Raw genomic sequence first — 26,913 nt, forward strand, 5'->3', positions numbered from 1 at the left:
TACATTGATCCTGTGTCTTTAATAATTACAGGAACAGAAAGGGGACCGAGGCCTCAGATCTTTGAAGGCTCTGGCATGAGATAAAAAAAATCATTTAAGTGCAATGGTTTTGTCAATATTAGGAGAAAAGACCAGAACCAGTAAGTATTTAGAGACATTCTATTACTTTTGATTCCAAAATGTATGTGTTTTGTTGAAATAAAGGCTGCTCCAGAGAAAGAAAAACTGTGGATCTAAATTCATTGACTGCTTAGAGAGTCCTGTGTGAAGCTGTGGAAAGCCACACCTGTAAAGTATCAGTGAAACTTTATACAGGAAGAGATACAAGGTGGTGGAGTGGTGGGGAGACAAATTATTTTCCGTCTATTGAAGACATGTTTGTATTACCTCCAGGAATATACAAACAAAAGGAGTTGAAACTGACTATAATACTAGTTTGTGTTTCATTGGTTGAATATGCTACTACATGGATGAGTGTGCTTTAAGAACTGCTATTTTAGACACACTTGCAACTGCACGTAAAACAAAAGGAAGGATTCTCTTTCGCTCTGAGTGCTGCCAGCCAGTTCAAAAGGATTCAGGAGAAGAAATTTCAAAAAATCTACAAAACCAAAAATCTTAAGATCGACTGCTCAACCACTAGTGTCAATGCTACGAATGCTATCTAATAAAGGTTGTGACATCTATTTCTAAATTTTTGAACTTATACCTCATTTCTATGTTGTTTGTTTATGTGTTCCATTACTATTTAATTTCGTGTTTAGTGATGAATGAATTCATTTTTCAGAAACTCAAGAAAGGCTTGTTAAATGTCTGCTTTTAAAAAATAAGTACATTTGGGTCTGGGAGGAAGGTACCCAAAAGGGAAGGGTACTTTTTAAAATGAACCTTGTTACAATTGACTGAGGAGGTGGTGAATAACCAAGAGGAGCCGGTTCATCTTTCCTCATCTGAGGACTTGAGATTTGGCGTGTGCTGTCTGCAACTGGGTATCTTTGCCTGGTGTCTCAAGACAACAAATTGGAGACTTGTGCCATTATGTGAGAATCCACAGACAAAACAAAAAGAAATGAGAGTGGGAAACTGTCTTTGAAACCAACTTTTTAAAAAAACACAAAAAAACTTTTTCAAGGTTGCATTCCTACAGTTTGGAATTGTCTAGATTTAATGCCAGCATGTTCCTAGTAGAATTAGAGGATTCAAAAGTTCTGTTCCTTGAACAGTTGGAAGATTTAGCAAGACACTTGGGATCAAAATTTCACCAGAAAGTCAGAAGACTCAAAATTTTAAAATGGTTGGTCAATGGTGTATAGGTGGAAACTGAGTACAATAAAACATGATGTAGAAGAGAGATTGAGATTGGAGCAGTGGAAATGAAAATTTAAGAAAAAGACAAAGAGGGAGGAAAGGGAAAGAAAAAGAGTGAAACAGGAAAGGGAGGAAAGAACAAGAAGAAAAAAAAAGTTCAGGAAAAATGGCAAGAAAAGGAATTTGAACAAAGACAACTCAAACTGATGAGCAGGAAAGCCACAAATGTCCATGAAGATTTCATTGGCTTAAACTTCAGGGTGTACAAATTAAATGAGTTTGCTGAGATGCATAAGTTTGAGGAGGCAGGGGCAGAGCTTTCTTCATTTCTTCCTAATGAATATTACAGCAGTTAAGGTGGCCAGTCTAACACAAGTCCTTATTAATGCAGTGTAGGCATTTGGGAAAACTGCAGAAGAATTATTTCCTCTTGCTCAAGAAATGTACCACCAATTATGAGCTAGTTAAAAAAAAGCTTCATTAAACGCATACCAGTTCGTGCCAGAAGCATACCATCTCCCATATACTCAGAAAATGGCCATACTAGAAGTACTCGGACAGAAATTGCTGGAGAAACTCAGCAGCTCAGTGTCTGTGAAGACAAAAAAATAGTCATTTTGAGTCCAGATCTGCAGACCTTCAACACAGTTTATCCAGCAAGTTCTGTTTCTGTTTTAGACCTCCATTATCTACAGTCAATATCCTAACTCAATATGTAGATAGGCTGACGATAGGGGAGGCCATATTGGATTGGATGCTTGGCAACAAAACAGGTCATATGTCAGACCTCTCGGTGGGAGAGCATTTTGGTGATAGTGATTACAACTCCCTGACCTTTACTATACTCATGGAGAGAGATAGAAGCAGACAGTATGGGAACGTATTTAATTGGGAGAGGGGGAATTACTATTAGGCAGGAACATGAATTGGAAACAGGTATTCTCAGGGAAATGCACGACAGAAAAGTGGAAGCTGTTTAGGGAGCACTTGTTGCGAGTGCAGGATAGGTTTGTCCCACTGAGGCTAGGAAGGGATGGTATGGTGAAGGAACCTTGGATAATAAGAGATGTGGAACATCTAGCCATGAGGAAGAAAGAAGCTTACTTAAGGTTGAGGACCCAACAGGGATTTAGAGGGTTACAAGGTAGCCAGGAAGGAACTGCAGAATGGACTTAGGTGAGCTAGAAGGGGGCATGAAAAAGCCTTAATGGATAGGATTAAAGAAAACTCCAAGGTGTTCCATATTTAAGTGAGGAACAAGAGGATGGCCAGAGTGAGGGTAGGGCCAATCAAGGATACTGGAGTGAACTTGTGCCTGGGGTTGGAAGAGGCAGGGGAGGTCCTTAATGAATACTTGGCTTCGTTTGTGAGGACAGCGTGAAACAAGCTGATATGCTCAAATAGGTTGAAGTTAAAAGGACGATGTGCTGAAAATTTTAAAAAACATGAGGATAGATAAGTGCCTGGGCCAAGATTACTACAGGAAGCGAGGGAAGAGTTGCTGCGCCTTTGACAATGACCTTTGCATCCCCACTGTCCACTGGAGTAGTGCCAGGTGTTTGGAGGGTGGCAAATGTTATTCCCTTGTTCAAGAAAGGGAATAGGGATAACCCTGGGAAATACAGACCAGTCAGTCTTATGTTGGTAGTGTGAACATTATTGGGGAGGATTCTGAGAGATAGGATTATGAATATTTTGGAAAGCATAGTATGGTTAAAGATAGTGAGGGGCAGGTCATGCCTCACAAGCATTATTGAATTCTTTGAGGATGTGTCAAAACACATTGATGAAAGTAGAACAGTGGATGGGATACAGGGAAATTTAGCTGCCAGAATACAGAATTGATTGGCCCACAGAAGACAGAGGGTGATAGTAGATAGAAAGTATTCAGACTGGAGCTCGGTGACCAGTGGATCTGTTCTCGGATCTCTGCTCTTTGTGAATTTTATAAATGACTTGGATGACGAAGTGGTGGGGTGAGTTAGTAAGATTGCTTATGACATGAAGATTGGTGGAGTTGTGGATAGTGTGGAGGGCTGTTGTAGGTTGCAACAGGACATTGACAGGATGCAGAACTGGGCTGAGAAGTGACAGATGGAAAAGTATAAAGTGATTTATTTTGGAAGATTGAATTTGAGTGCAGATTACAGGGTTAAAGGCAGGACTTTAGGCATTGTGGAGGAACAGAGGGATCTTGGCGTCCGTGTCCATAGATCCCTCAAAGTTGCCACCCAAGTTGATAGGGTTGTTAAGGAGTACGGTGTGTTCACTTTCATTAACAGCGAGATTGAGTTTAAGCATCACAAGATTATGCTGCAGCTTCGTGGAGCCCTGGTTAGACCACACTTGGAATACTGTGTTCAGTTCTGGTTGCCTCATTAGGAGGAATGTGGAAGTTTCAGCAAGGGTGCGGGGGTAGTCGGGCAGAATTTAAGATGGCGGCAGTCTGAACAGTCTGCCGTGTTGGGCTCTGTGCCACACCTCAGGCAAAGTGGGCACCTACCTCGCCCCCCTAATTAGCCACCCCTGAGGAAAGTTTATAATGTAAAGTAGGTAGAATACCTAGAGCCTTTTAAATTAAGATTTGACAGATCTGGAGCTGAAATTAAGACATCCAAGGGAAATGGAGCAAAGGGAGCGCAGCAGACAGTGCACTCCCCTACGATGTCGGGCATACCCACAGTTGTTACCTCAACTCCTATGGCAGTGCCCTTACATTCAGTTGAGCAACTACACTTACTAACAGAGTTCGCAAAGCTCAGTAAGAAAATCGAGGGAGCGCTGGAACCAATTACTGCCATGCTGACAAAACACGAGCAGGAGATCCAGGTTTTGGATCAGAGTATAGAAGCGGTGGAGCAGAGGACTGAAGCCTCGGAGGACTCCAAGGGGCGAGTCCGAACCATGGAAGGCCAGGTTCGGGCCCTGCAGGAACAAGTAGACAACCTCGAAAATTGAGGTTGGAGAAAAAAAACTACGGATTGTGGGTTTACCAAAACATGAAGAAGGTGAGAACCTTGCTGATTTTTTTGAGAGGTGGCTCCTGGAGATGCTGGGGCTGGAGATCAAGTTGAGCTGGGTGAGAGTGGAGCGGGCCCACCAGGTCATGATGTGTAGGTCCAGGCCGGTCCAGCAGACCCGCCTGGTCCTAGTGCAACTCCAGCAGTATAAGGAAAAGCAATTAATAACAGAAACAGCCAGAAGACAGTACAGGAGGTGCAAGAGATGGTAAGGCAGCTCTAAGGTGGTATGGCACTCCGTCCAGTTTGGTTCCCGAGTGAAATTTACAAGGAGTTCATACACATGTTGGCTGAACCACTGCTGGAGATGTATAATAATTTGTATAGCCAGGACTGCCTCCCTCTCATAGTGAGACTAATATCTCCCTTATTTTAAAGAAAGGGAAAGACCCCAAAGGATTGCACGTCGTATAGACCCATCTGGTTGTTCAATGTAAATTTTAAAATCCTATCAAAGATGTTGGCTGTGAGGTTGGAGAAGGTGCTGCCTGTGAATATAAGAGAACCAGACTGGTTTTATCAAGGGCTGCAGCTCCTCCAGCAATATCAGATGGGTATTGAATATAATGCCAAATATGTCAGCAGAGAATGATTCTGGGTTTGGTGGTCTCCTTGGATGCAGAAAGGCTTTTGACAGGGTGGAATGGTCATATCTCTTTGCTGTTTTAGATCATTTTGGTCAGTGAGGGACCTACGCCAGGTGAGTGACAATGTTATATGGAGATCCCAAGGCGGTGGTTATCACAAATGGGGTCAAATTGAGCAATTTTAGTGTGGGGGCCCTGTCACTGCTGCTGTTTACCTTGGGACTTGAACCACTGGCAGAGGCTATCTGAAAGGACCCTGAAATAATGGCACCAAAGGTGGGAGTTGGCAAACACAAAATCACTCTCTATGCGGACGATGTCCATCTGCTTTTGGCGAACCCCAAAAAGTCCATACTCCGGCTAATACAAAAAATTACATTATTCAGCAGCTTTTCAGGGTACAGGATAAATTTCACAAAATTGAAATCATGCCCCTGGGGGGATTGGTGGAAGTACCGAAGCTAGAGGATGGAATGGAGTTGCCTTTTAGATGGTCACAGAAAGGTTTTCTCTGTCTGGAAATTTTTATTACCCTTTACTTCCGGCAGCTATACGGAGCTAACTTTACACAGCTGTTTGTAAGAATATAAAACAGGACCTGCAGCAATGGGACGGACTACCATATCATGGCTAGGCTGCATAGCCTTGAGTAAAATGAATGTTTAGTTATTATGTCCTATGAGGATGCTCCCGGTGTTATTACCCAAACAGGTGCTGTAGAGATTTGCAGGATGGCTTAGATAATTTATTTGGTGTCATAGGCGCCCCCTAATTAAATTTATCAAGCTGCAACTTCCGCAAGATATGGGTGCATGGACCTCCCAGATGTGAAGAGATACCAAACAGGAGCAATGTTGTCATATATAGACGAATGGGTACACAATGACTCAAAGTCGAAATGGCTTGATGTTGGGGCTTCATAGGCGAGATGTCCGCTCACAAACTTACTGTTCATGGATAAGATGAGATCAGTAGTTGTGCACTGTGAAGGTCCAATTATCATAAATACGGTAAAAGCGTGGAGTATAATGGAGCAGGGTGAGGCCAATTTGCTTAAGACTTCGCCGTTCACCCATTAGTGAGAGCCCCGTTAGTTACTTAGACCAGGGTCAATGGACTCCGGCTTCGGAGCTCGGGAGGGTAACGGAATCTCCTTTACGGGAGATTTATTTGAGGAAGAGGTCTTGATGTCTTTCAGCCAGTTAGGTCAGAAATACTGAATCCCTAATAGGGACTTTTTCCGATATTTCCAGGTTATGGGTTACATACAGAAGAAGACCACACTCTTGGCCCAGCACTACAAGTCGGATATTGAATGAAGAGTGCTCCGATGTGGGGGCGCTCTCTCATTTAGTACCATATATCATCTGCAGAGAGGGAATGATTTAGGAGATATGGAGAAATTCCATGAGATTCGGAGTCAGGAGTTAGGAGAAGAAATCTCATTGGAAACATGGGAGGATATATGGGGGAATGTGAAGAAAATTTCAATATGTAATAAGGTACAAGTGATACAAGTGATACAAGTGAAGATCCTCCACAGGGCCCATATGGCACCAGAGAGGTTAGCAAAGTTTAAGAAAGGATCTTCCTCGAAATGTCCCAAATGTAAAAACAGTATTGGCACCCTTACACATTGCTTTTGGTCCTGTTACAAGATCCGAGGATACTTGTCAGAGGGTGGGGGAGCATAGTGAATGAGCTGGAGAAGATCCTGGGAATAGAAGTTAGGGAGGATCCGGTGTCCTTCCTTTTTGGATTACCAAATCTTCCCTCCTTGGGTGAGCACGAAAAGACGTTATTCAAATTTTTACACACTGTGCGAGGAAGAACAGCCTCCAGGTCTTGCAGGGTGGCACAGACTTGTGCTGGAGCACATCCCTCAAGATTACCTGACAAGTATGGTGCACTACGGAATGCCATTTCTAAATTACATAGACATGGATCTGTTGCCAGTATTGATTAGGGCCTTTATATAGCCACGAGGGCCGTATATGCTAGTCCGGGGACCCTGGTGGTGGGGGAGTGCTGTGGCAGCCTAGTAAATACGGGTATAATAACTGCTGTTCCCATGGACGAGAGCCTTGATGGAGGTGCGGTGAGTGGAGCAATGTAATATAGTACAATGTAGTGTAATTTAATTTTAGTGAATTGTAATTTAGTTTAATGTTATTTTATTTAATTTGAGTTTATGCTAATTTGGGTTAAGTCAAATAAATATGAGACGACTATCTTGAAGAATAGTAGGCAGTTTATAGTTAGCATTACTGTAATATAATAATACGATATTTCTACTTTTCTGTACTTCTGTACTTTAATAACATTTTGGTTTGTTTTTGTAAAAGAGTGAAAAATTCTTTCAATAAATATATACATACATGCAAAAAAAAGAGAGTGTGCAGATGAGGTTTACCAGGATGCTGCCTGGACTGGAGGCCATGTCTCTTGAAGAAAGGGTGAGGGAGCGAGGGCTTTTCTCATTGGAACGATGAAGGATGACAAGTGATTTGATAGAGGTATACAAAATGATGAGAGGTATAGATAGAGTTGCTAGCCAGAGACTTGATCCCAGGGTGGAAATGGTTATCATGAGGGGGCATCATTTTCAAGTGATTGGAGGAAGAGTGGTGGGTGCGTGGAGCAGTGGTAGTAGAGTCAGATACATTAGGGACATTTAAGCGACATGGCACATGGATTATAGTAAAATGAAGGGTGTGCAGGTTAGTTTGACCTTAGACTAGGATAAAAGGTCTGCACAACATCGAGGACCGAAGGGATTGTACAGCAGTACTGTTCTATGTTCTATGTACTGTACCTGGAATTTGAAAAACTTGCTTTGACCAGTGGGTATAGCCACTGAAGACAGAAGCTACTTAAGAAATCTTCCACGAATTAATTGCTCTTGAGAAGTTTACAAATTCCATACCCTTCCCAGTCAGCATAAAAAAAGTAAACTTGCCAGATCATATGCTGATTTCGCATTAGATAGAGACGACTGGTGGTACTACAAATCTGAGGGTCACCACCCCTCAGGCAAGAGGAGAGGTTGAGATGGAGGGTTCTTCATGATAACCTCAACCAACTCAGGAAATCAACTCATGCTGTTGGTATCACTCTGCATTGCCAACCAGTTTTCCAGCCAACCGAGCTAACTAACGTCCTGTCCCAATAGGAATATACCTATAGGTTCAGTGAGTCACTGCATCTATGCAAACAAGCACATTGGCTGATCCACAAACCCCTGTTCTCTCTTTAAGTCACCATCAAACAATTGGAAAAGGTAGAATTGGGAGGGTGACAGAAAACTGAGACCCATGGGAAAGAGGGAAGTCCTCCTGAGAATAGAAATGGTGGTGCTGACATGAAAAAGAAAGAGGAAAAAGTCTGTGTATTTTAAATGCCAACATGCATTAGATGTCTGCTCCAACTGTTGGAGACCACAGGAAAAATTGACGGGATTTATTGGTGACATACATTCCTTAGTAGGCTAAGCTATGGCACTGACTGCGGCTGCAAATCCCTCTGAAGGCACTTCTGAATGTGCGGATGAAGTTAAATGAATCCCTGAGAGTTACCGGTATATTGAATCCAAAATAAAGGTGGTCACACCAACCCCCCCCCCCCCCCCCAGTTAGCTGAGCAAGTGTGATACGGTACTGCAGAATACTGGGTCTGCCAGACCCTACTGTACGAAAAGGCATGACCTTCACACCAGAGAAATTGGAAAAGGGATTGAAGTCGGGTAAATACCCATCCTCCTTTACAGGTATATCTGGAGTGTGTGCTTGTGTCAGGATCAGTGATTGTGGCAGTCATCCTCACTCTGCCTGTGGATGGGATTGATCTATCCTTCAGCAATGATCTGGCAAGATCGAAGGTAATAGCTTCCCCAGTGACTCCAAGAAGGCCGCTGAGGTTAGGGAACAGCTGCAGGAAAACGTGTCTGGCATTCTTCCTCATTGTGTGTTCACATGGTCTGTGGAGTGTCAAGCTAAGCCAATGGAGCCCTCTGGTTTGGTTATCAGAAATGTTTTTGGAAGTCTGGAAAAACATAAGAAGGTAGTAAATGGAACCTCCTTGGTAGCAGCCCAATACATTGATCCACTGTTAAAAGCAGCAGCTTAGACTGCTCATATCCTGAAGATGCAGCAGAAACACACACTGACTACATTAGACACGAAGTGCTGCTGAGAAATGGAGATGCTCTCACGGACCTGTAAACAAAGAAGGGAAAGTGATACACCAAATAGTGGTGCAGCTGAGAAACTGAGGGACATTTTATGGCAAAGTCACAAGGTTTTGAAGGCTGGACATGTCAGTATACAAAAGAAGGAAGCAACGGTCAACAGCATTTTTACTGGACACTGTTGCATAAGGTTGTGATCAAGTTTTGTAGAATCTGCTTTTGTGGAACTATTCAGCAAGGTGTTAGTGGACTATGTGGGACGCCTGCCCAAGACAAAAAAGGGGGCTAGCAGTATACTCTTTCCATCACAGACATGGCAATAAAGGCACTTCCCCTTGGAACCATATCTATCGAAACTGTGATGTCAGAATTGACCAAATGCTTCACCCTACCTGTTTTGCCAACCAAAATCCAGACAGATCAGTGCACAAATTTCAACATCCAAAATTCACACATTTAATGCCCAAAATATTCTGCAAGTTATCACTGACCTGGGCCTGACACAGCTGAAGTCTTCAGCATATCACCTTTAGTCGAAGAGAAGCTGGATAAGCTTAGATTGTTTTCTTTAGAACAGAGAAGGTGAGAGGAGGACCTTATACAGATGTATGAGGAGCACAGAGAATGTGATTAGAAATCAGCTGGTCCCCTTTCTCGAATAGTCAATAACAAGGGTGCATAATTTTAATTTAAAAAGCAGGAGATCACCGGGAATTTGAGAAAAAAACCTTTTCAGCAAGAGAATGGTGGGGCACTGAAATGCCCTGCCTGAGAGGATACTTGAAACGAGGGAACTTCACAACCTTTAAAAGTATTTGGACGATCACTTGAAGTGTCATAACACTCAAGGCCATGGGCCTAGTGAGGGAATGTGGGACTAGTGTAGAAGTAGTACATGTTTGGCAGTATAGACTCGATGGATCGAAAGGCCTCTGACAAACTATACGATTCTGTTACATTGTCTCTTTTGGGAGAGGTTGAAAGCACAGGACACTGTTTATGAATACAGAGATGAGGAGAAATTCTGCAGAAGAGAATTTATAGATAATTATTACTGCATGAATTCTCTTCCTAGAAAGCAGAGGAGGCTGCATCATTGAAATTATTTAAACTTCAATTCGACGCATTTTCAAAAGACAAGAAAACAAGGATATGGGAGGAAGCCAGCAAAGTGGAATTGAGATCACAACCAGATCAGCTGTAATTTTACTGAATGATTTAGCAAGTTCAAATGACTGAATGGCCTACTCCTCCGCCTAAATTATATATTCCTATGTACTACCTTGTATCCCCATCTAAACAGTTAATATCATATTAATCATTATGTCAATTTGCGTCTATACCTGTTTATTCAGGTTGACCTTCTCAACTCCCACTCAAGCCTTTTTTTCACAAACACAACTCTCTGCTTTCTCTCCTTCCAACAGAAAGAACAGAATTTCAAGAAGAAGCAGAGAGCCAGAGGAGGATGGCCTACGGTTACAGCCACATTGACAGTCATTGCAATGTTTGCTCTCCTGGCCCAGTGGGAAGGAGGTCTTCTTACAGGAGGATGCAGATTTCAACAATGGGATGTCATAAAAGTCTACGTTTCCAGAGACATTGATGCTCATATACAGTCGATCTGTATCTACAGGTACTGCTTTTGGGACTTGCATTCTCTGAGATGGATTTCTGTGTTCATCCCCTCTGCTATTTGCAGTGGCAAGTGACTGAGGAGAAGCAAGTTGGTTCAGCTACTGGTCCTCCTCCTCCTCCTCCTCTTGTTATTTAACATAGGTGCAAGGTAGAGCTGCACAAACTATTTCGAAGTTATGTGAAGGCTGACAGCGGAGATTCTATGATTTATTGATTCAGCAAAGGGCAGATCAAGGTGAAAGGACAGATATTGAGAATTATATGTAAAGTAGTAATAATAACACACTCAGAAGAAGTGCTCACCCAGATATGATTGCAGTCTTCGCTTTCAGCAGTTTAAAGCTTCCCAGCCCGTAAGTTTCACCAAAGAAACAAGATGCAGACAGCTCTTGAACCTATGCATTGGCTGTTAAGCCAGAATGCCAGCTCAAATGCAAAGTTAATTACCATTTACATACTTTAACAGTTTACTGACATTTGCATATAGCACACACATTAACACGACTCTCACTGCCTCTGGAGACCTGAAGTCTCAACATGTACACATAACGTTTTATTGCTCAAGTGTTTCATATAACAGGAGTCAATGTAACCTTTAAATCACTGCAATACAAAGGAACCTCGATTATCCAGCATTTGATAATCCTAATATTGGATTATCCAGCAAGATTGCAAAGTCCTGATGCTTGGTTAAACTATGTTATCCGACATTCGATTGTCCGGAATTCATTTAACTGAACAAAACACTCCCCGCCTGTGTCCTTCGGATAATTGAGATTCCTCGGAGTATATGAAATATTTTGAAACAGCAAATGGTAATTAATGTAGCAACTCATAGGTTACATCTTATTTTGCAAGGTAAATAAGAAGGACAAACATACCTTGGCCTTGTCTTGCTTGAAGTTGCTATTGAAAAGCTGTGTCAGATTTTCAAAAGTTGTAGTTAGTGGCATCATGAACAACTCAAATTCATCTTCATCCTCACCTTAAATGTACAATAAAAAAAGAAAAATAAAGTTTTATGACAATAAAAATGAGGAAGACATGAACTCAAGCTTCACACCACTCTATTCAGACAATAGTTAACCTTGTAATTTTGACATCTCCCATCAGCATGAAGACAGCCCTAGACGTCACCACAATCTAAAATGTTAACATAGAGTTAATGATTGAAACAAAATTACCAGTGCATTCCATACTTAAATATCACAGCTATTCCTGATCTCTTTCCTACAATTCTTATCGTCAATCATACTCATTGTTCTAGATAATCCAACCACTGGAAACAATTTGTTTCCAGATTTCTTTCATTATTATGAAAAGCTTCATCAAAAAACTCCCTAATTTTCTTGAAATGATTCTAATGCTGCAAGTTTTTATTTGCTTCGGTATTTTCGCATATCAGGAGGTTTCTAGTGAATCAGTATTGCTCCCTCCCTGAAGTCTCAATATTCTTCTGACAATGTACAGGCTGTAACTATGCAGAGAACTCCAGGTGTCTCATTAACTTCTAATATAAGTTTGCTATTACATCTCAACATTGTTCTTCTGTACTTATCCCACAAAATACTCTGTGACTTTAACAACGAAGTGTTGCTTTTGTTTTCCTGTGAACCCAAACTTCTGAATCCTTTTACTCATCCTCTTCCAAAGTGAAATAATTATTTCCCTACCCAAAGCGTAGACATTAAATGTAATCTGGATTTGTGGTACTGGAAGCGCACAGCAGTTCAGGCAGCATCCGAGGAGCAGTAAAATTGACGTTTTGGGCAAAAGCCCTATTAAATGTAATCTGCCATTTTTGCCCATCCTATCTAATTGGAAAATTTCCTTTGATTCTAGAATTATTTGCCATTGCTCATATTTTAGTAAAACCTCTTTTTCAATCTCCTATTGCTCAACCTTCTCCAATAACTTCCTGTGAGGAACATGGTCAAGAATTTCCTAAGATTCAAGGACTTGACATCCACTGCATTGAGCATATACCAGTTCTTCAAAGAATTCCAGCAGCTCTGCCAAACATATTTTTACTTCTCAATGTTTTGTTGGGTGTTCCTACTTATCATTACTGAGGTATTTAATTAAAAAAATATTTTTCTAATCACCCTACTCAGAGAATTTATTACACAACTTGAACCTGGGCCTCCTGGTCCAGAGGCAGGGACACAGCCACCATGCCACAAGAACCCTTCACTGAGATACTTAGTAATTTCATTCTTAATTAAAAATCCTAATACTTGCCCTGATAAATATGTTGTTTTAACTGGCTCATAATTATACAATTTCGTTCCATCTGCTGTTACGACATAGAGAAAGGCAGCTGAAACGAATCAGCCTCTCCACCTCTGCATTCGGACCATTGTAAAATTTAAACCATCAGAGACTTTCAAAATTGACCCCAACATGTTGACAACCTTGCAAAATACCTCTGGTCACAGACCTACAGTCAGAGATCGAAACACTGTCTTCTATGACCAAGCTAATTCTGTGTCCAACTTGCCAACTCGCTGTAGGTCCCATGGGACTTAACCACCTACATCAGCATGCCATGAAAGACCTTATCAATTCCTTTAGTAAAATTCATTAAGGCAACATCCACTACCCTACCCTTATCAGCCATTTTCACTTTCTCAAAAAACTCAAACAAGTTAGTGAGACATGAACTCCTGTGCACAAAGTCAAACAGACTATCCCGAATAAATCCATTCATCTCCAGATGTGAGCAAATCCTGTCCCTAAGAATCTTTTCCAATAATTTCCCTACCAGTGATGTAAATTTCATCAGCCTATGATTTCCTGGAAAATTCACTTTGCCCTCCTTAAACAAAGGAACAACACTGGCTATTCTCCATTTCTCTGGGATCTTGCCTGTGGCTAAAGTGAACACAAAGATCTCTGCCAATGCCCAGTAACCTCCTCTCTTGCCTTCTTCAGTACAGTGGCACTGCTGCCTTACAGTACCAGCAATCCATGTTCGATTCCAGCTTTGGGTGACTGTCTATGTGGAGTTTGCATGTTCTCCCTGAGTTTGCATGGGTTTCCTCCGGGATCCTCCAGTTTCCTCCCACAGTCCAAAGATGTCCAGGTGGATTGACCACGCTAAAACAAAATGCTCTGTCATCTGCAGAGATGTGCAAGTTATGTGGGTTAGCAATGGTAAAAACCACGTGTGGCTTCATGTGGTGGGAAGCTCTTCACAGGGTTGGTGGAGAATTGATAAGCTGAATAGCCTCTTTCTGCACTGTTGTGATTCCATGGATCCTATTAGTGCCTGGGAACTTATCTAATTATCTTAATGTTTATCAAGACTTCCAAAACCTGCTCTGTTTTAATATTGACATGCCTCAGCATATCAACATTCCCCCCACAATACTTTTACCATTGTCCATATCTTTCCCCTTGATGAATTCTGATACAAAGTACTCATTAAGGACCTCATATACTTCCTCTGACTCCATGTATAAATGATCTTTTATGTCCTTGAGTAGACGTACTCTTTCCCTAATTGCTCCTAACATACATACAAAATACTTTGGCATTCTCCTTAATTTTACTTGCTAAGGATATTCATGGGCTTTTCTAGCTCTCCTAATTTCTCGTTCAAGTTCTTTTTCTGCTTCCTTTATACCCCATAAGGACCTTGTTTGATTTCAGCTTCTGAAACCTTACATACACTTCCTTTTTATTTTTGACTAAACTTTCAATATTTCTTGTGATTTGAGGTTCCATCCTTATCTTTCATCCTCAAAGGAACATGCTGGGTCTGAACTCTGGTCAACTGACCTTTTAAAAGGCTCCCATATGTCTGATGTGGATTTACCTTCAAACAGCACCCTCAATCTAATTTCTTTGGTTCCTGCCTAATACTGTTGTGATTGGTTTTCCTCCAGCATTTTCACAAAAGAACAAATTGGCTCAGTGGTTAGCACTGCTGCCTTACAACACCAGGGACCTGGATTCGATTCCAGCTTTGGGCGACAGTGTCTGCGTGGAGTTCGTATGTTCTCCCTGTGTCTCCCTGTGTCTGCGTGAGTTTCCTCTGGTGATCTGGTTTCCTTGCACAATCCAAAGATGTGTGGGTTACATGGATTGGCCATACTAAAAGGGATGTGCAGGCTAGGTAGATTAGCCATGAGAACTGCGATGTTACAAGGATGGAGTGGGTCTATGTAAATGCTCTTTGGAGGGTCAATGTGACTCAATGGGCCAAATGGCCTGCTTCACACTGCAAGGATTGCATAATTCTAATGAGTCTTTATTCATAACTATCTTAAAACTTATGAAATTATGATAACTGTTCCCAAACTACTCCCCCTCTGAAATTTCGATCATCTGGTCAGGCTCACTCCCCAATAAAACGCTCCTATAGCAGCACGGTGGCTCAGTGGTTAACACTGCTGCCTCACAGTACCAGGGACCCAGGTTTGATGCCAGTCTTGGGCGACTGTGTGTGAAGTTTACATGTTCTCCATGTATCTGCACGGTTTTCATCCAGGTGCTCTGGGTTCCTCCCACAAAACAAAGGGGTTCAGGTTAGGTGGACTGGCTATGTTAAATTGTCCATTGTTTCAAAGGATGTGCAGGCCAAGTGGTAAATGAGGGGTTACAGGAAAGGGTAGGGAGCTGGGGCTGCGTGGGGTGCTCTTCGGAGGATTGGTGCATACTTAATGGGCCAACCGGGTTCCTTCCACACTGTAAGGATTCTGTGATTCTTTCTTAGCTGGACTACCTACATATTTGTTTCAAGAAAACCCTCCTGGATGCACCTAACAAATTCTGTCCCATCTAAGCTCAGCATAAACAGAATCCCAGTGAGTATTGGGCAAGTTAAAATCACCCATGACAACAATCCTGTTGTTTTTACGAATTTTCATGATCTACTTACATATTTGCTCTTCTACTGTTTACTGGGAGGCCTATAGCATAAGCTTTTCATATCAAATGCACCTTTCTTATTTCTAAATTCTACCCATTTTATCTTGCTGGATGAGTCCACCAAGATGTCCTCTCTTAGTTAGCTATGATATTCTCCTGAATCAGTAATGCAACTCCCCACTCCATTTACATCCCTCTCTATCTCACCTGAAACTTCTAAACCCTGAAACATTTCTGCTATCAGTCCTGCCCTTCTCTCAATTGTCTGTAATTACCACATTGTAGTCCCATGTACTAATCCAGGTTCTAAACTCATCTGATTACCTGTGATACTCCTTGCATTAAAATAAATATACTTCAGGACTGCTAGTCCCGATTTGTTCATTAACTTGGCTCTTTATGTTCTTCCCACTAGACTTACTTGATTTATCCTCAATCACACCACATGGTGACCTACTGCTCTGTTTCCCACCCTCCTGCCATACTAGTTGAAATTTTCCTGAGTGGCACTAGCAAACCTCCGTGCAAGGATATTGATGCCGCTCCAGTTTAGATGCAGATAGTGAGGCAGTACCACTACCTGATTTGCAAGTGACATTTCTCACCTATGGCTATATGAGGGGGTTTCCACTTTCTCAGGAGCACTCCATTCTTAAGTTTACAGCACTCTGGAACTCCTTTGGCTCCTACCCTAGTATGAGCTGACTGTGCTAATTTATTTAATTCAGGAACTCTCTCCTGTGCTGCAATTAGGGAGATCAACTAAACACTTCACTAAGTTTATCTTCACCCTTTCGGCAAGTTTTAGATACCCTTTCATTTGCTTTTGGTGCCGCATCAATCCTTATTGATAAGTTTCTGTTAACCACTGTCCTGGTTAACCCATATGAAGGTAAGATATCAGCAACCTGTTCCTGTTTTGTTTCTTGAACCTCCTTTGGGCATTCTGTAAGTTTGGGTGCAGCTACAGCCCTCAGTCCTGTCAAATTGTTACCCAGAAGTCAATCTATCCCTCAATAGGTAATGTTTTTACAACTCTGACAATTACTTCTCCTGATAACAAATCCCATTTTATTTGTACTTTATAAAATGGAACTGGAACATATCCATCACCAACCCCATGCACCTTAGCTCCCATCAAACTCTCTGAAAGAAAAATTAAATCTGTAAGAGATATTATATTTCTGCCATGACTCTTAGTATGGCTATGGAATCACAGAATAGTGAGAAAGGAGGCCATTTGGCCCATTGAGTCAGCACTGACCCTCTGAAGAGCACCCCACTAAGTATAATCCCCCTACCCTATCCCCATAACTCCAGATTTACCATGGCTAATCCACCTATCCAACATATCCCTGACACTATGGGCAATTTAGTACGGCCAATCCACATAACCTGCACATTTTTGGATTGTGGGAGTAAACTGGAGCACCCAGAGGAAATCTATGCAGACACAGGGAGAACATGCAAACTCCACACAGACAGTCACCTAAGGGTGGGATTGAACCCGGGATCCTGGTGCTGTGAGGCAGCAGTGTTAACCATTGAGCCATCGTGCCACCCTATAGGATTAGCCACCTCACCTGAAGTGAAGGGAGTCACCTTCCCTTTTGACAAAAACCCTGCATATCTTTCATCCAACTTACACATTTCTTTACAAACAATAAAATTTACCTCCATCCGTTTTCATACGGTTAGAGCTACAACTCAGTCCATGTTAGCATCTTTTTGTGTTCCCTTCTCAAATTCATTTTTATTACTCCTCTAAGTCCCAAGTGTTTATTTTGTCACTTCCAACATTTCAAATGCATGAGGCCCATTTTACTACAAAAGGAGCATTTAAGTGTTATGAAGGTGCCAAGGTCCTGTACCTCTAAGACATCTGAAAAGCTAACAATGCCTGTCTGACATAGCACAAGGTGTTCTGAACAAGGTAACAATGTAACATTTGGTTGACACAGCTAGCACTAGCTGGGTTGCCAGAAGACAAAAACAAGTTCAAATTTGGCCAATCAGTTTAAATTATGCCCCAAGGTATCAAACTCTAATCAAGTTTGAAATCAGTATTTGATAATATTAAAACCAATAAAACAATCCGATGTTTTGAGGGTATAAAACCGGACATTTTTGAGAGAGAACTGCCAAAAAACCAACAGATGTAGGCTGCTTGTTTAAGAGCTCTCGTAAAGGTACCTGTCTCTGGAAGAAGTTTGCCAGCAGAACATAGAAATTGACCTGGAGAGAATTTACAGAGAAAAATCTACAAAGGAGACTCAGCAAGCTGGTTTTGAAACGTAATTTTCTTTTGTAAACCTTAATTAGGATTTTTTTTAATCAGACTAGCATTGAAGACTTGGAGGTAAAAAATAGGTTTAAGAGAACGGAGTTGTAAATTGTTGTTAGTTAATATTCTCTGTTTGGCTTAAAGAATAAAGTTGTTAATTTTTACTTCAAATAGTGAGTTTTGAGTTAGTTCTTTGCCTCTTGTATTTTAACAGATTACAGCACGGGACGAATTGTTTCTGTGTTGCTGGTTTAAATTAGCAGAAAGGTTTACTCCATGCTGTAACATAAGCTTCTGAATTTCACTTTTACCCTCAATGATTTCCTTGTTAATCTGAGAAGGGTTCTTGGGACATTCCCTACTGTCCATTCTCTATCCTGACTATCTACCTTCCTTTCACTCTCCAATTTTTATTATTCTCAAATTTCTGGGGATAATGGAAGAAAGGTTTATGGAACAGTTCACAGTCATCAGTCATTATAGCTGCCTGTCTTGCTGTTGCTACCCTTTGGTCTTCTAAATGAGTTCTGTGTACAGAAGGTAAGGAAATGTTAAATTCTTCTAAAACAATTTTTCTGAGATAATCTATTGTATTCTCAGCCTTTAAGGCGCTTATCCATCTATCAAAATTAGTTTGTTTAACCATCTCAAACTCAGTTAAGGTTTATTGAGACTGTTTTTGTAAGTCTGAAACCTCTTAAACATACTAAGGGACGGGGAGGGGTGAATGTGTGTGAATGGGGGGGCGGGGAGCAGGGAGTTGAGGCAACCATGGCTGACAAGGGAAGTCAGGAATACTATAAGACCAAGAGTATACAATGTAATGGGAAACTAGAGGATTGGAAAGTCTTTAAAAACCTGCACAGAATAACAATAAAAGTAATAAGGGGGGAGAAGATGAAATAAGACAGTAAGCTAGCTAGTGGTATAACAGAAGATTGCGATGGTTTGTTTTAGATATATAAATGGTAAGAGAGAGACAAGTGGACATTGGACCACTAAAAAATTAGGCTGGAGAAGTAGTCAGGGAAACAAAGAAATGGTGGAGAAACTCAACAGGTATTTTGCATCAGTTTTCACATTGGAAGATGCTGGTAGCATACCAGAATTTTAAGACAATCAGGGGCCAAGGTGACTGTAGTTGCCATCACAGAGGAGAAGGTTGTCGGGAAGTTGAAAGATCTGAAGATAGATAAATCTCCAGAACAGGTATACTACATCCCAAAGTTCTGAAGGACATAACTGAGGAGATTATAGCGGTACTGGCGGTGACCTTTCAGGAATCACCGGAGTCAAGGAGGGTTCCACAGTACTGCAAAATAACTAATGTAATGTCCCTATTTAAGAAGGGAAGGAGGCAGAAGGCAGAAAATTATAGGCCTGTTAGCTTGACCTTGGAAATTGGTTAGTTTTAGAGTCCATTATTAAGGATGAGATTGTGAAGTACTTAGAAAGAATGGTAAAATGGGGCCAAGTTAATGTGGCCTCATCAAGGTGAGGTCATGCCTGACAAATTTATTAAAAGTCTTTGAGGAGGTAATGGGCAAATTAAACAAAGGAGAGCCAGTGAACGGGATTTATTTGGATTTCCAGAAGGCTTTTGACAAGGTTCTGGATTAGTGGTGCTGGAAGAGCACAGCAGTTCAGGCAGCATCCAAAGTGCAGCGAAATCGACGTTTCAGGCAAAAGCCTGACAAGGTGCTGCACAGGAGGCTGCTAAATAAATTCAAAGCTCATGGTGTTCAGAGCAACATAATGGCATGAATAGAGGATTGGTTGACTGGCAGAAAGCATAGAGTTGAGAAAAAGGGGTCTCTTTCAAGATGACAGCTGGTGACTAGTAATTTTCACGGGGATCCATGATGGGACCACAACTATTGTACATTGACAATCTGGACGAAGGAACTGAGGGCATTGCTGCAAAGTTTTCATGTGCCAGAAAGAAGGATAAGTGAGAGACAGGTAGTGTTGAGGAAGCAGGGAGGCTGCAGAAGGACTTGGACGGGTGAGGAGTGTGTGCAAAGAAGTGGCAGATGAAAAACAATGAGGTGAAGTGTGAGGCTTTACACTTTTGTAGGAAGAATAGAAGCATAGGCTATTTTCTAAAATGGGGAAAGGCTTTGGAAACCTGAAGCACAAAAGAACTTGTGATTCCTAGTTTAGGATTTTCTTAAGGCTAACAAGCAAAGTCAGCAGTTAGGAAGGCAAATTGAAATGCTGGCATTCATTTCAAGAGGGCACACAAGCAGAAATGTACTGCTGCGGCTATATAAGGCTCTGGTCAGACTGTATTTGGAATATTCTGAGAAGTTTTTGGCCCTAGATCTAAGGAGTGATGTTCTGGCCTTGGAAGGGTTCAGAGGAGGCTTACAAGAATGATCCCAGGGACGAAAGACTTGCTATATGAGAAGTGGTTGAGGACTCTGGTTCTGTACTTAATGGGGTTTAGAAGAATGAGGAGGGATCTGATTGAAACTGGAGGAATACTGAGAGCCCTGCATAGAATAGATGTGGAAAATATGTTTTCATGAGTAGGAGGGACTAGGACCCAAGGGCACATCCTTAGAGTGAAGGCCCGACAACCCTTTGGAACTGAGATTAGCGGGATTTTCTTCAGCCAGTGAGTGGTGAATCTGTGGAACTAATTGGCACAGAAGGCTGTGGAGGCCAAGTCATTGAGTGTTTTTAAGACAGAGATAGATGGGTTCTCGATTGGTAATAGAACAAAGGCTACAGGGAGAAGTCAGGAGAATGGGTTTGAAAAACCATGATCGGATGGCAGAACAAAGTCAATGGGCTGAATGACCTAATTCTGCTCCTATATCTTATGGTCTAAGATTTCTGCCAATATGCTTTGGGGACCAGCTCATCTCTACTTAGAGTAGCCTGTTTCACCTTACCATGATCCCTGAAATGTTCTTCTGATGGGGTCGCATACATCTCTAGTGCTTTACCAGTTAACTTACTTTGCACGTGCAAGGTCCAGTTCTTGCTTTTGGCCACCTCATTTGGCCTTCTATCTTCTCAAACAGCATGAAAAATGCTTCCATATTCTTCTCTTTAAATTTTGGCAAAGTCTGCCCAACTGAAACCAGCGTCTGATGGAACTGTGGATTATGACTAGCAATTTCTTCTTCTAAGTCTTCCCAGACCATAGGTAAGATGGGTATTACAGCTGAAAATGTGTTGCTGGAAAAGTGCAGCAGATCAGGCAGCATCCAAGGAGCAGGCAAATTGACGTTTTGGGCATGAGCCCTTCTTCAAGATGGGTATTACACTATTGAATCTCCAATCCTCCATGACATATTGATATTTAATGGAATCTTGAAACTTCTTGCTTTTTCATGTTTCTCCTAGCAACCGTGGACATATCCCATCAGTTCACAGTATCCTTCATCCACTGAACTAACTTATATACAACTTTTATTTATAAATTTTTCATCTTTCTTTTGACTTACCTTCCCAATATTCTTTTCATTAGAAACTCTGATGCTTTATCACAGGGACTAAGTGAGACAGAGGCCACTGTAACAATTCATTTGGATAAACTTTTGAAGTAAGACACATGAGAGCAATTGGAAGAGTGGAAGTCATACAAGGTTTTTCTAACAGAAAGCAAACAAAGGCACAGGTGCAAAGGGCTAAGTAACCATCATTTGTATTGAAAACATTAATAATGTGAGAAGGGAAGGTCTTAGAAGAAATGTGGTTAGACTATTGAGTATAGTTTTAGGCATTCCACTGTAGAAGTAATATACCAGCAATGGGAGTGGAGTAGCACAGATTCACAGAATGTTGCCATTACATTTGATAAAAAATGCTTTAAATATAGAGGTGATTTTGATCACAGTTGAGATGTTCAAGAGGTTAGCTCACACAACCTTCAAGATTGCAAAGATGTAAATAATTGTTTCCACAGTGAATTGAGACAATAGCAATTGCCCGAAATGTAAAATAACCACAAATGGAATTAAAAGGAAGATAGAGACAATAGCTTGCACACACAATGTGCAGAATGTTAAATTCTCTGTCCCAAACACTATGAGAAAAGGAAAGCATTAATTAAAAAGGGAAATAGGAGGTGATCAAGCAATTGGGACTAGACTGGGGCTTGGGTGGAAAGATCTAAAATTCAAATAACTGTTCCTGTACTGGAATGTTCTATGATTCTGAGATAGTACCCACTAATTTATGCTCAATATTTTGATTAGAAGTTCCAAGATTAGGCAAGACTAGGAATTAGTACCAGTTGAAATGCTGTCTAAATTTGAAGAGTTTTTGACATCTACAACCCAACTTTGCTGAGATGAAGAATGGTCACATGGACAAGTTTGGGCATTTACTGGCATATGTGGAACAGGACCACTGCAAAAACAGTAATAAGAAAGTGGAACAGTGCAGATTCACAGAATGTTAGCCTTACATCTATGAAGAAATGCTTCAATACTATAAGAAAGCATAAGTGGTGAATTGTGCATCCTCTAATCAGCAAATTTTGATACAAAGGTTGTATTCAAAACAAAATCTCAATGTTGCATTCCTTTCTATTCTTTTTAAGAAATAACATTTAACAGAAATCAATTTGGTTGCTGCTGATATGATAAAAATCAAAATCACGTTGCCGAGTTCGGTACCCATGAAGATGGACTCAACCAGGATCTTGGGTTCATGTCACACTAGGGGTGACCCCATTACACTATACACACACACTCACGCAGACCCTCTCTCAGACACAGACATACACCCCCATACTCACACCCATGAATACACCCTCTCACAGGTTTACACTCCGCCACACTCATGCACACACTCTACCAAGCATGCACACACACAAACACACACTCACACACACACATTCACACTCTCTCCCACACACGTATGCATAATCACATACAAATCACTGGGGTGAATTTGCATTTGCATAATTGTAATTACAGATACAGTCTATTTTGTTCAAAAAGCACACAATCTGCAGGCAGTCAATCCATGCAACATTTTATAAATTCCTACTTTGGAAATAAAACCGGTCTGACCAAGATTGGGATACAGACAGACTCTAACCTCCCCTTTAATGCATTGTCTGAGCTGAGATGTCACCTTTTATATGAAACCTTAAGTTATCTCAAGAATGTGACTTGAAAGTAGTTCTGAGATTTATATATTAATGAACAGCAAACTTCAACCTATTCGAAAAGATGAAAGACTTTACAGCAATCTAGGTTTGTTCAATATATCTCATCAGTTGCATGACACTGTGATCCTTTGCTATAAATTCTGTGTCTTATGATCCTGCTCCAAAGCGACCCGACGAAGGAACAGCGCTCCAAAAGCTAGAATTTCCGAATAAATCTGTTGGGCTATAACCGGGTGTTGTGTGATTTTTAACTTTGTCCACCCCAGTTCAACTCTGGCACCTCCACATCAAAGTCAAAGTAAGTGAGAGGCCATTGTAAGCATCAGTGTCAAGGATTGAAGCTCCATTATGTTAATTAAAATAAAGTTGCTCTGCTATAACACGCGTTTCGTTAATGCGAATTTGCTATAACGCGACTGATGAATTGGGGACACTGTTTCTAAAGTACAAACTTTTAAATTGTGTATTGGTTATAACACAATTCCGGCCCCATTAGTTTAAATAGTGCTGCTATTATGCGATTTTCTTATAACACAGGATTGTACAAGAACGGAACTACCGTGATATAACGGAACTAACTGCAGTTTGATTAGCTGGGTAGTAGTCTTTGAGATCTGGCACCAAGTTACAATTCTGAAGCTCAGTTTAAATCAATAGGTATTGTCTGCTTACTTACAAGAACAAGAGTAAGGAACGCAAATACAAACTTATCCCAAATAGAAACAGTAAAATATGGAAATGCAGAGCAGGTCTGTGAACCTTTTTGTAACAGAAAGTTAGGTCAGTGGTTTTGAAATTTCAACAGTCAATCTGTACCTAAAAATGTGTTTGTTCTGCACAAAAAAGGCCATTCAGCCTATTATGTCTCCGTAAGCTATCTTGTCATGACTTATTGTATATTTGCAATTTCTTCTTTTTAGATTTAATACTGAAAGGGTCATGACAAAATTGTGTTATTCAGGAAGACCACATGTGCATCATAAAAGGAATTTTACTACACCTCTCAAGAAAAGAAAAGCTTTCATTTCTGTAGCACTTTTCAAGGCCAGTGGATATCACGAAGTGCTTTACAGTCAATGAAGAACTTTTGAATTGTATTCACGACCTGGGTGTAGGAAACAATAATCAATTTATAAATACAGCTTCGACAAATAAAAATGAAAGTAATAATGAAAGCATAGTTGTTGATTGAGGGATTGCTTCAACTGGTCCTTGTGGTAGATGTGTTTTATATTTTAATTATGCTTTCAATAAGGAATTATTATGCAGTTCCCTAATTGATTACATGTGGATACTTTATATCAATTGCCCCAAATGGGGAAACATCTTCATTTTATCTACTCTATCAAACCCCTTTAAAACTTTAAAGGCATCAATCAAGTTAACTTTTTTTTTGAGAATAAAGGCTTTAGTATCTCCTTGTGTGATTTTTGTAATTTTCTTTGCACCTTTTCCAGTGCCTCTATAAATGACTACAACACATTATGAATATAATAGAGATGAGAACTGTACAGACAAATCAAGATATTTTGTGTCCAGCCATGACTGAATAGTTAGCAATTTTCCTGCTATAATTGTGTGAAGGAGGAATACAGGTCAGCAGATTGGAAAACCTTCTATCCTTTTTTGAATATATCGTGAGGTCCTTAATGTCAACAGTATTCCAATTTAATGACTCATCCAAAAGATGGTCCTTCTTCGCAACTGAATTTAAGTGTCAGGCTCCATAATGAGTTCAAGACATGCAGTGTGATTATGAACTCAATCTTCTGATTCAGAGATTGACAGCTTTGCCAAATGAATCAATATGACCCTTAACATGCATAAATTTTATAGTGAATTTAAGTGCTTTAAAGTTGTTTTTTGTGATGAGGACGACTTGTGCCATGAATTCTGTTTTTCTTGCTGCCTTACAGCAGCCGTGTATTCCCACAACAACTGAAAACTGTAAAACATTCAAATTCAGCATCCTCACATATTTCTGTCTTGTGAAAAAGCTGATTTACCACTTATAAATTCAAACATAACTGATTTAGTCTCCCTCATGGCCTTAAGTGCTTTTATCCAAATGGTTTCAAGTCACAGCATGTTCAGGGAATGAAAATCCTGAGACTAGTTGTCACCCTTTTAGTAATCAAGAGCAGGCGCCACAAACATCCAGTTAAAATATTAGTGAGGTCACAGTTACTCTATAACTGGATTCTGATTATTTTTGTAATGCAATTTTACACTTTATTTTACAACCTGATAAAGACCAATGAGCTTTTCGTTTTTTATCTCCACTTTTTTCTCCCCTGTTGTCCTGAATGCCTGAAGAACTCCATATATGGATGATCTGTAAAGGCTTGCAGAAATAGTGAAGACGGAAAAGCTTTTCATTATTCAAACTTGCATTCTTGGATCTTTTAGGTAAGGTGACCTCTCCAGACATCACTTAACACTGGATAAAGTCCAGACACAAAGTCCATGACTACCTGGCCAGGTCCACCCCAACAATCTACCCTCCCCTCCTGGCACCTTCCCCTACCACCACAGGAATTGCAAAACATGCACCCACACCTCCACCCTCACCTCCATCCAAGGCCCCAAAGGAGCCTTCCAAAGTTTCACCTGCACTTCCACAAATGTCATTTATTGTATCTGTTGCTCCTGATGCGGTCTCCTTTACATTGGGGAGACTGGATGCCTTCGCGCAGAGCGCTTTAGGGAACATCTCCGAGATCCCGCACCAATCAACCCCACTGCCCCGTGGCCCAACATTTCAACTCCCCCTCCCACTCTGCCAAGGACATGCAGGTCCTGGGCCTCCTCCACTACCACTCCCTCACCACCGAACGCCTGGAGGAAGAACACCTCATCTACTGCCTCAGAACACTTCAACCACAGGGCTTCAATGTGGACTTCACCAGTTTCCTCATTTCCCCTCCCCCCACCTTACCCCAGTTCCAACCTTCCAGCTCAGTACCATCCTCATGACCTGTCTTACCTGCCAATCTTCCTTCCCACCTATCTACTCCACCCTCCTCTCTGACCTATCACCGTTATCCCCACCTCTATCCACCTATTGCACTCTTAGCTAACTTCTCCCCAGCCCCAGCCCTGGCCACCTTCCCTCCCCCACCCAATTATCTATCCACTCCAGAGGCTCCCAGCCTCATTCCTGATGAAGGGCTCCTGCCCGAAATGTCGGTGTTCCTGCTCCTTGGATGCTGCCTGGCCTGCTGTGCTTTTCCAGCACCACTCTAATCTTTACTCTGATCTCCAGCATCTGCAGTCCTCACTTTTGCCACTGGATTAACAGCTACCCACTTGTCAAAAACTGCTTCTTAGGCACCAACACTGAACTGTGAATGGGAACAGGAACAGGGGTGGGGGTGCTGGTTTTTGGAGAGTTGGGGGCGGGGAGGAGTTTTGGGGATTCAACTTGACTGGGCTCTAACCTCATCTCAGTTGGGTACTTCAACATTTTCCAGTGAAGGCCATGTGATAGTACCAAGAGGTGAAGACTACGTTTGAATTATCTCTTCCTAGTACTGTTCTCTTGAGGTTAATTCTAAGACTTCTAGATTAACTCAACACTAAGTGGATATTAAATCTATGAATTCGAAGTCTCAGCTACTTACTCTTCATGTTTACTAAGCTAATGAAGAAGCCGGTCTGTGCGTGGTGTTACAGGATGATAAGCTTACTTGATGATGAATGAAGTGGGAAGATGTCAATTTATTTGAATAACCATCAACTTGAAAAAAACACATTAGACGCACTAAACACAACAGAATTTTAGTAATAATAAAATCTCTTTAAATATTTACCTTTCTGTAGATGCACATAGCAATAGCAATGTAAACCTAAGCCAGGTTTAATCAAGTTAGAAATGCAAA

The 26,913-nt window shown here is 41.2% G+C and overlaps 1 protein-coding gene across 1 annotated transcript in view; it reads right to left on the reverse strand.

The window, feature by feature from the left end:
• The window catches only part of LOC132823541 (ran-binding protein 17-like), a 955,175-nt gene that overhangs the window by 366,015 nt on the left and 562,247 nt on the right, over positions 1-26,913 (reverse strand). The window contains exon 19 of the mRNA XM_060837486.1: positions 11,621-11,724. Within this exon, the coding sequence (XP_060693469.1) occupies positions 11,621-11,724 (104 nt within the window). The remainder of the gene's footprint in view (positions 1-11,620; positions 11,725-26,913) is intronic.

This window comes from Hemiscyllium ocellatum, chromosome 16, assembly GCF_020745735.1.
Source record: "Hemiscyllium ocellatum isolate sHemOce1 chromosome 16, sHemOce1.pat.X.cur, whole genome shotgun sequence".
Taxonomy (NCBI): domain Eukaryota; kingdom Metazoa; phylum Chordata; class Chondrichthyes; order Orectolobiformes; family Hemiscylliidae; genus Hemiscyllium; species Hemiscyllium ocellatum.